The sequence below is a fragment of the Eutrema salsugineum genome, unplaced genomic scaffold (assembly GCF_000478725.1).
Source record: "Eutrema salsugineum unplaced genomic scaffold, Eutsalg1_0 scaffold_3, whole genome shotgun sequence".
In the NCBI taxonomy this organism is placed as follows: Eukaryota; Viridiplantae; Streptophyta; class Magnoliopsida; order Brassicales; family Brassicaceae; genus Eutrema; species Eutrema salsugineum.
The window spans coordinates 3,400,139-3,410,678 of record NW_006256756.1 but is presented as its reverse complement, the minus strand read 5'-3'; the positions used below and the strand labels follow the sequence as shown (position 1 = coordinate 3,410,678).

Here is a 10,540-nt window from a genome sequence, read left to right as displayed (position 1 = left end):
TTTTGAGGCGTTAGGTTGGTGTGGCACTCGCACGTGCGTATCGTGGAAATGTATCTCAATAATTTTACCACGCCTAATGAAACGTTTCTTCTGCTAGGTTGGTAATTTGGTACTTCGTGCTTATAATGCTAAACAAAGATTGAGAATAGCGTTTTGTTGGAACGTCTCTCTCTCTCTCTCTCTCTCAAGCAAGACTGTCGTTTTGGTTATTTCTGGAACAAAAAATGGGCGTGATCTCTCCTATTGAGACTCTGTTCTTCAAATCTCAACATCGTCTTCTTCAACCTCGAGATTATTCCTACCCAGTGGTTTTCCACAACACTCGAAGAATTACAAATTTCCCGCGCAACAGCTTATCATTTTCTTCTCTAGGTTTCACTTCTTTCTCCTCTGTTTTTAACATTTCTTAAGCTATTTTACTGAAAAAGTCAACAGTTTCAGATGTAATATGAGTCTTCAATTCTGTTTTTGATGAGTTGGGTTTCTCTTTCAGGATCATATTCTGTAGATTTTCCACTAAGAAGTGCCCCGATCTCACAAAGTAAGTAATTATAGAAGAACTCTGTTTTTTTTTTTTTTTTTGAAGTGAATCAATTTAATTTTTAACGTTTTTGATTTTTTCGGTCTTTGCCGTGTTCTACAATCCAAAGATGGTAGGTCGAGTTATCCTTGGCGGAGACATGTCTCCGAATCTGATTCAAACGAGGTAAAACAAGATCAACAAAATCACCGTCCTTTTTTGCTTTCTTGGCAAGTAACAATCATGTTTTGGTTTCAGATCTACACTAACAAGGTTTCTATCATGGAAGCATTAAAGCAAGCCAACTCTTTTATTCCTCATGTGATTCTCTCAAGTACAATCTTAGCTCTTCTCCATCCACCTTCTTTCACATGGTTCAAGCCAAGGTTCAGACCAACCTAACTACTAATTTAATCAAATTCTTAATAATAAGAGACATTAGAGTCTCTAACTACAATTGCTCTTTCTTTAGGTACTTTGTGCCTGGATTAGGGTTCATGATGTTTGCTGTTGGAATCAACTCTAACGAACGAGACTTTCTTGAAGCACTTAAAAGACCAGACGCTATTTTCGCCGGTTACATCGGACAATACTTGATAAAACCACTCTTAGGTTACATTTTCGGCGTAATCGCTGTCTCTGTTTTCAATCTACCTACTCCTATAGGTGCTGGAATCATGTTGGTCTCATGTGTTAGTGGAGCTCAGCTATCGAATTACACAACTTTCTTGACCGATCCTTCACTCGCACCGCTTAGCATCGTCATGACATCGATCTCAACCGCTACCGCAGCCATTGTTACACCTATGCTTTCTCTCTTACTCATTGGTAAAAAGCTTCCCGTTGATGTGATTGGTATGATCTCTAGCATTCTCCAGGTCGTGGTTACACCTATTGCCGCTGGACTACTTCTGAATCGGTGAGACATCATCTTAATCAGGTTCAGATTGTTTGATTCTGTTTGGTTTTGGATCGGACAGGATCAGTTTATCAAGATTAAACACTCTCAATGTACTTAACTGTTACTAAGCTACAAAAAAGCTAACGTTACATTAGTAATGTGGCTGCAGGTTATTTCCAAGGTTGTCTAATGCAATCAAACCATTTCTCCCGGCGTTAACGCTTATTGATATGGCTTGTTGCATCGGAGCACCTCTGGCTTTGAACATAGATTCAATCTTGTCTCCGTTCGGTGCAACCATTTTGTTCCTCGTCATCACGTTTCATCTCTTGGCTTTCATTGCTGGTTACTATTTCAGTGGTTTCTTCTTCAGCAAGGCACATGATGTAAAAGCCCTACAAAGAACATTATCATATGAAACAGGAATGCAAAGTAGTCTTCTCGCTCTTGCCCTCGCGACAAAATTCTTTCAAGATCCTCTCGTTGGAGTGCCTCCAGCAATCTCTGTGAGTTCAAAAATGACCTCGTTTGTTACATCTCTTTGCTTTTAGTTCTTAATATATAGTACTGTCTTTGTATATGTTTTGACCAGAGACAATTTGTTGTTTTTTGCAGACAGTGGTTATGTCTCTGATGGGTGTCTCGCTTGTTACAATATGGAAAAACAGAAAGGAGTAGTGACATTTGTATGTTGTTAATGGTTGGATTTTCTAATTGTTTTTGTAATGACCTAGTTGTGTTTTTTCCTTTTTAATTGGTTCTGATAGAACACCCGGTTAAGTAACCAAAACAGAGTCGATAAACCAGAGAACAATACGATTGTTTATACTCTTCGGTCTTCATGTGTAAGACTTGTGATATGGTTGAGACTTTCATGGAACCAATGTATCAAGCATATTGTGTTCATGCGTAAATGGATATTGAACTTGCGATTACGTAAAGAAAATATAATTACTTCTCGTTTCCCACTCTGTTTATCTATTTGTTACATTGATTACATTTGTTCACCGTGAGATACTAATAAAGCTACCTTGCATTACTATATTTCAAAATAACTTCACCAAATCAATTTTCGTTAACCAAGTCGTCTTGCTCTAGTGGTAACTTGGTCTAGTGGTAACTTCCAAGTGAGAGATTCTTGGGTTCGAGTCGCCTTGGCTACCTAACCACACTTTAAATTTAAATTTGAAATATTTCCAAACACGTAACCAGATGAAAAGCTTCGTGAGATTAGTGTTTGGGCTTAGAAAACCTTTGGGATCCCCACAATTATAAAAAAAAAAAAAATCAATTTTCGTTCATGTACATAAACATATTTTACTTTCCCTAATCTCCCAATGAATTCGATTCTATTCTTCTATATTGTGAGCATCTTCCTTCTGCAATATTTTGTAGTGTTGAGATCATTCTTTTAGGTCTTTAGGCTATCTTTTGGTCCGTTGCTTCACCATGAAAAAATAAATGCTTTAATTTTCTCTTAATTATATATCATGAAAAGATTCTCTGTGTTTAGTTTACCAATGAAAATGAAAGGCCTAGTTTTCTTCAGTTCTCCTTGAGCGAACTCCTCCAAGTTTTACACTGAAGTTAACTTCTGACTTTATCACTGTTTCTATTTAATACACAGTAATAGCTAAAACCAGAAGCTATAAGGCATAATCTTTTTGGCACTATCTAATTGGCTTTAGGCTTTAGCTTTTGTTCAGAAAGGTGGGATTCTCTTCAGGGCAAAGAAACAGCAAGACGTTTGATTCTGCATAGTCAAAACAACATGATTTCTGGACCATTAACGATAGGTAGGGTCCTTAAGGATGTGTAAGCCACTCGTATTTTGCAGGTCTCATGATTGTTCCATATAAATTAGCATAATTTTATATTAAATATTTTTTTAAAAAGGTCTCTAATCACAATGGTTATGAATAATCATAGTGGAAGATGATTTAAGCATTATCTACAAAATTATTCGTGGTTTTGCTCCAAAGAAGAATGTCATGTCTGACTAGACCAATTATTTTATATATTATAAATATTTTATGATTGCCTCATTTGTTTTGGCAGAGTATCGTTTGATTGCATCATTGCATGGATTTAAAATTGAGAAAAAAAAAAGAAGAAGAAGAAGAGAGTTACTAATTTTCGTAAGGACAAAAGTTTATGTTGAAAGATGAGACAAACAATGTAGTTAATGATTTTGTATTATAGTGTCATCGTTGCGTGTCATTAGGCAAAGATCAGAACACGATGTGTAAGAACAAAGTTAAACAACCGAAGACATATTTGCAACAATAATTTCATCTTAATTATTGCTAAAACAAACAAATCACTCAATATAATTATTAATGAGAGATCTAAGTCAGACCATATAAAAAGTGAAAAAACAAAAAATCTAACTTTTTCTTTACTACTATCAGCTAAAAATATTTAATTTCATTAAAACCAAATTAATGGACTGTGAAAAACAACCGAAGACATATTTGCAACAGTAATTTCATCTTAATTATTGCTAAAACAAACAAATCACTCAATATAATTATTAATGAGATATCTAAGTCAGACCATATAAAAAGTGAAAAAACCAAAAATCTAACTTTTTCTTTACTACTATCAGCTAAAAATATTTAATTTCATTAAAACCAAATTAATGGACTGAAAAAAAAAAAAAAAAAAGGAGGACACAGTGGACTGGGGAAAAATAGGAAAATGACTACACTTACCTACTTAACCTCAACTATTTCAATATATTACGTTCATACCCTTTCTTCAATCAGCCGTCCGATCTAAAACTGTAACGTCACATTAACGTCGGCCGTACAGATCCGACGGCTAAAAACGAATCATTTGCACGCCAAACACTGACGTAAGAAAATGAAACCCAAGACCGACATAACCGTGTTTGGTACCCAAATTATATAAAGAGACAATTTTTCTGATCAACCATTGTTGCGTGTTTGGTTATCTCTCTAATCTCTCTCTCTATCTCTCACCTAAATCAAGGGATTTGTTCTGATCAATTCTGAACAGAAAAAAATAACAAATCCCTAGAATCTCAACGAAGAAGAAACCAAATCCTTCATCTTCTTCCTTGGAAGATCAGAAAACACGTCTTTTTTTTTGTGGAATTTCGTCCATAAGAGAAGCTTTTGAAATTGGAGGAAAAATTCTCATTTGATCTGCCCATTTCTGGTAAATTCTCCTTCGGGATTTTATTTTTCTTTTTCTATGGTTGATTTGTTTGTTCTTCGACGGATCTGAACATTTCTGGGGAAAATTGTCTTACTCTTTGGGTCATTTCCTTCTTTTTGTCTGAACGATTTTCTACGTAATAATCCGAAATTCGGGTGTATCGATTAAAGTTTCCGTGATTCCAAATTGGATTTGGGGAAATTGACACGGAGATAGATCTTTATTTGTAGCTAGGTTATATGGAAATGAATTAATTTGATTATATCGAAGCTGAATTAAACTCGAAATGATACAATTTGATTTATATCGAAGCTGGATTAAAATCGAAATGAATCAATTTGATCATATCGAAGCTGGATTTAAATCGAAATGAATCAATTTGGTTATATCGAAACTGGGTTATAATCGAAATGAATCAATTTGATTATATTGAAGCTGGGTTAAATTCGAATTGAATCAATTTGATTATATCGAAGCTGGGTTGATACGAATCGAGACAAATCGATCTTATCTTTGATGTTCTGAATCGACAACAACCTATTAAAAAAAACATTCTTCTGTTGTTGTCAGACGCTAGAATGATAAAGTGTTTTCGTCTTTGTTGTTTAATGAAGGTGAAATAGATTGAGAAGAAGAAAGGAAGGATTTTTAGAGGACAAGAACAACAAAAAATGGGCTCTGAGCAAAACAACAGCACAAGCTTCCCACCATCAGAGCCAAAGCTCTGCGACAACGGATGTGGATTCTTCGGGTCACCATCCAACATGAATCTCTGTTCGAAATGTTACAGAAGTCTCCGAGCCGAGGAAGATCAAACAGCAGTAGCCAAAGCTGCGGTCAAGAACTCACTAAAGCTTCCATCTTGCAGTCTCATCACACCAGAACAAAAACAGCCTCTGGAAACTAAACCAGCCTCTGTGGAAACCGTCGTTGTGACAGCTGAGCCGTCTTCTGTTCCCGTAGCCACGGAACAGGACGAGGAGGCAGAGCCATCGAAACCTGCAAGACCGAACAGGTGTTTCAGCTGTAACAAGAAGGTTGGAGTTATGGGGTTTAAGTGCAAATGCGGAAGCACGTTTTGTGGGAGCCATAGGTACCCGGAGAAGCATGAGTGTGGCTTCGATTTCAAAGAACTTGGACGCGATGCAATTGCAAAGGCCAATCCGGTGGTTAAGGCTGATAAAGTCCAGAGGATTTGAAAAAAAAAAAAAAAAGAACTTTGTTACTTTATTTAAAAAGTATTTTGGGGTTTCTGTCTTCTCTGCATTTGATCAGTTTCTTCCGGGAATGTTGATGTTATGTGATCATGTTCGATGTTGGGTTTCCTTGAATCAAAATGAAAAATTGCTGCTCTTGAATTCCGTGAATCTTTAGTGTTATTAAGTCTCTTTAAACTGGAGTCTCTTTGCTCATTTATCTGCAAAACTAGACGCGTTGAGATTGAATCTAATTTGCTTCTTGGTTCTGTTTGATTCAGCCTAAATGAGATTGAACGTGATGATGATGATTCAAGAGATTAGTGCTTTCGTTTTCGAATCATAAAGAATAAGAGGATAATGGGCATCTATAAAATGGTGGTCTCAATCAGTTTGATGTGGTGTGTCGAGTCATCAGATAACACCTGTGATCTGTGCTTGAAAAGGACAATTATACGACAATTCATGGAAAATGGAAATTAATCAAATTATATAGGTTGTCAGATTAGCATTACTGGCCCAGGTGGTTTAGACCCAAAATGTCTCGGTCCGAAAATGAATGTTAAGCCCAATGAAGTCAGAGTTGACGGAGATCATGAATCGGACGGTTGAGAACTTCAGATCCTTTGAATTCAAAAGTTTCGAACAATAGTCGGTGAAGAGTTTACAACCGTTTTAGTTTTCGTTCTTAAGCTCGGATTCAAGTCTAGATTATAATATAAACAGAGCCGATTAGTCGAAAGAAAGACTATTCCAGACTGTTATGGTTTTATTTATCAAGTTCGGATCTAATCATCCAAAACTAAACTTAACATAACAAGTCAAACTAACTCCATTAAAATTTTGAATTTATTTCGCATATGTTTTTGAACACTATCGTTTTGTTCTTCCGTTGTGATATATAAAAACATTCAAATAATTAAGGTAAGATATCGAGTCCAACATTTTTAATAATAGTCTTTTTTAAATATTTCTCACAAAAAATTCTCTTAATCATTCTAATTTTTTTTGTCCCCTTTTGTTAACTTGTTCAATATTGAATTTTTTTTTATCTTACATACGTTGGGATAGCTTCAGTGTTACAGTGTTTACTCATAATGTGCCTCTTGAGAATCTTCGCTTTTGCAATCATCAGTGTCGGGAGCATATCCGCTTTAAACTCCTTACATGGTATGTTTAGGATTGAATAGGTCCAGCATGGTTATTTCAATATGTCAATATGAAGAATATATCCAACATAAAAAAAACATTTTTTTTTTATTGATTCGCATGTGGTACTAAATAAAATTACAAGAAGATTTACTTTTCTTATTGTCCCATAGATGTGATATCATTTTGCTAAATATCACTTTGACCTATTTTTGCACTGAAAATCAGCAAGAAAACCTTTTACAATAACATTTTGAGCATTGATGTTCTCCTAAACACATTATGAAATCATTCAATAGACACTACCGTAATGATTTGTTTTTAGAGAAGGTATGTATTCTCAGTTTCTTATATAATTCTGGATAACGAATAGAGTGTAACCATATAAAATCTATTAACATAATATGAGTAACACTATCAATTGCATACATGTGGCCAACTAATGACCAATGTTTTTCCTTGTGTGGATCATATTTCAATGAAAATTTGATGAGTTGATTTGCCTATACATCTTGATTTTACTGCTAAATTATAGCAAATTTCCTTTGTAATTTTGTCATCCATCAATATTTTTTTTATCTTGTTAATTAACATCTTTTTTTTCATGTTCATTTTAATTTGAGAATTCCTCTTAATACAAACGCTTAAAACCCAATATCAAATTTACTAATAATTATTTAATTGATTGGTCTCAGGTTATTGATAAAATAGTTTTGTCTAAGTCGCTTCATTTTTTTGTCCAAGTTACTTCGTTTTTTTTATATCTCTTAAGGTATAGTGTTCTTAGGGTAGTGTTCTTGACTTCTTGGTGTAATCTTCCTTTTTAATAACTAGACGTAGAACTCAGTTATTTTTCATTTCTCCAAAATAAAACAGATGGAGTGATGTATATATATGCTAAGAAGCTAACATTTGTTTCTTAAGCCCTTGAAAAACTGGGCATGTTTCATCATGAACGAGGCCTTAAGCCCACTTCAAACCTTCAAACGACGTCAGTAGACTGCATCTGGTTCCACTGAGGACGATGTCGTGTTAAATATCCCTTGGTCTGTTATTCGCTGATTTCACGCTCTCGTTATTTATAGTTATAACGAAAATAAATTTAAATAAATAAATGTAATTGCATAAATAGAAATATATATATTAAAGTTTTTTTATATTGTATGAGGAGTGTTAAAAATATGTTTTTCATGAAGTATAGCGAGTTGAACTATAGTATAACGTAAACGTTGTCATATATTTATCCCTGTAAATGATGCTGATTAACCATAAATAAAGAATTTAAAAGTTTTACTTGGAAAACGCTTGCCGCGTGATTGATGAATGCAATTTTTTTCTTCTCAATGCCATTTCAACTGAAACTGAAATTAAAGTTCACATTTTCTGGAACACAAGAAAGACCATAAAATGTTTTTTGGGTAAAATACCATAAAATGTTGATTACAAAAAAAAGTTCCATGGGAGTTGAATTACCATATTTAACGGAACGATTCGTTACCCAAATATAGTTTAATTTGGGAAATTAATTCTTGTAAACAAGGAAAAGATAATCAAGAATCAAATTCATCAAAGGAAGCTCAATAAAGAAAAATACAACCTTAAACATAAAATTCTACAAACTAAAACGAAATCAACAAAAATAAAAACAAAGAAGAACCTGAAACATCTCTACTGAATTGTTGATCCACAAACACATCGGAAAAGCTCCTTCATCATACATCGCCGTCTTCATCTTCTCATCATACTTCGTGTACACCTCCTTTTAACCATATTCCATGTTAGCTTGCTTTATATATATGTAAAATCTATTAGTAAATAGCTACATATATATAAATTCATAGCTACATTCGATTCATGTGTGTAAATATATATAGATTAGTAGTAATCTAATCAATAAGGTGGCCGACCCGTAGACCAATAAGGTTGATCATTCTGCTGCTGCGGCGGCAACTGAACCGAACCAAGAAGATTCGGTGGAAGCCCTTGAGCCGCCGCCATAGCTGCCATAGCTTGTTGCTGCCCCATCATCGGCGGAGATCCCATTCCACCACCACCACCACCACCACCACCACCACTACCACCACCTCCTCCTCCTCCTCCGCCATGAACTGGCGTTTGCATCTCATCTTCCTCCAAGGGCAGCCTCTCGTACGCCGCATTGCTAAAAGACGCTGCCATAACCACCACAGGACCTGAACACAACAAGGGTCCCACAACACTACCTCCAACTACTTGCCCTTGTCCTCCGGCTAGGTAAACGCTTAGTCCGGTGGCTGCAGGGGGCGCAGGTGGCGGCAAGAAAGATCCCGAGAGGGATAAGATTTCAAACCGGCCGTGGAGGCTAACGACCGAGCCAGGTGGAGATCCGGGCTGACGTATTGTGACGTTAGTAACGTTTCCTGTGCCGCTCATAACGCAAACGCCTCTCTGGCGGCGTCTTGCAAACGTGGCCATACAGTCAACTATGTCACATCCGTCTCCGATCTCCATGACGTGAGTTCGAAGCGCGTTTGCGCTGTCTCGTGTTATGATTATTGGAGCTTTAGGCTTGTTCTTGGATCCTGCTGGTCTTCCTCTTGGTCTTCTTGTCATCTGTTCTCCACTTCCTCCACCGCCGCTTCCTCCTCCTCCTCCGCCGTGTAAACTCATCTCTTTACCTTCGCTACCGCTATTATTAGCGATATTTTCCATGTTATCGCTTGTCTCTTCGCGATCCATCTTGATGGATCGATTCATCGACCCTCCTCCTTGCTGCTCGTGATCTTGATCAGGGTTTCTTTGTTGCTGATGATGGTGGAGAAAGAATTGTTGTTGTTGCTGCTGTTGTTGTTGTTGTTGTTGAAGATGTAATTGGAAGTCTCTAGCGTGGAAAGGAGGAGGGAGAGCGCTTTGTGATCCATGAGACTGAACTGGATCCATTCTTTAAAGATTAATCGGCGAGGGAAAGATGAGAGTCGATTATGATGATTTTTGACCTAGGAGAGACTCTAGATGGAAGAGGAGGAGAAATAATGTTTCACAACAAGTATCAAGCTGGATTTTTCTTCATCATTTTATTCTTTCATTGATTGATTTGGTAAGGTTCTCTCTCTCTTTCTTTGTCTTCTAATCTTCTTTTGATCTGAGTTGTACTTTGGAGGAAGTGAAAAGGGCTTTTGGTGGGTTTTTATTTCTTCCTCTTTTTCTTTTTCTAATTTTTATTTCTAGTTTATGTGAGATGTGTTGGGGTTTTGAGGAGTTTGTGGGGGTGGTGGTCTGCTTAATTTTGTTTTGGTTGGTGATTGGTAAATTAGGGTTAGGAGGAGAGAGAAGAAAGATGTAGCTTTTGTTTTTTTCTTGTGCTTATGAGTTATGACAATGACATCATATTCAATTCATGTTTTAGGCGGTGCTTTGGTCCCACCTCTACGCCATCCTTTTTTCGGTCGCTCTCTTCCGGGTTTAAAATCTCTACAAATCGTTTTCGATTACTGTATGTAGCTAGGTTTTACTTTTACATGAGTGTTGCATTGTTATTTCTAGTAATTCGATGTATACAATGTGATTTTTTTTTTTACTTTGTTTTATTTCTGTTGTGTAGACATTGAACTT

General features: G+C 36.1%; 3 protein-coding genes across 4 annotated transcripts; 2 read left to right on the top strand and 1 right to left on the bottom strand.

The window, feature by feature from the left end:
* Window positions 1-102: 102 nt before the first annotated feature.
* On the top strand, window positions 103-2,389 carry LOC18014318 (probable sodium/metabolite cotransporter BASS5, chloroplastic). 2 transcript variants are annotated; one of them, XM_006396743.2, is made up of 7 exons: window positions 103-372; window positions 494-541; window positions 651-706; window positions 779-906; window positions 993-1,439; window positions 1,591-1,927; window positions 2,037-2,389. In XM_006396743.2, exons 1-7 carry the CDS (start codon window positions 225-227, stop codon window positions 2,097-2,099), a joined length of 1,227 nt encoding a protein of 408 aa, XP_006396806.1. In that variant the 5' UTR covers window positions 103-224; the 3' UTR covers window positions 2,100-2,389. The 2 variants fall into 2 exon arrangements, with proteins under 2 accessions (XP_006396806.1, XP_024009851.1); XM_024154083.1 differs by having other exon boundaries at window positions 779-918.
* A 1,946-nt stretch (window positions 2,390-4,335) lies between these two features.
* On the top strand, window positions 4,336-5,956 carry LOC18014317 (zinc finger A20 and AN1 domain-containing stress-associated protein 7). Its single transcript, XM_006396740.2, has 2 exons — window positions 4,336-4,604; window positions 5,219-5,956. The coding sequence occupies exon 2, from the start codon at window positions 5,276-5,278 to the stop codon at window positions 5,801-5,803; it is 528 nt and encodes a 175-aa protein (XP_006396803.1). The 5' UTR covers window positions 4,336-4,604; window positions 5,219-5,275; the 3' UTR covers window positions 5,804-5,956.
* Window positions 5,957-8,637: 2,681 nt separating this feature from the next.
* LOC18014343 (AT-hook motif nuclear-localized protein 26) lies at window positions 8,638-9,946 on the bottom strand. The gene has a single exon (XM_006396739.2). It carries the CDS (start codon window positions 9,866-9,868, stop codon window positions 8,840-8,842), a length of 1,029 nt encoding a protein of 342 aa, XP_006396802.1. The 5' UTR covers window positions 9,869-9,946; the 3' UTR covers window positions 8,638-8,839.
* Between the last annotated feature and the right edge of the window lie 594 nt (window positions 9,947-10,540).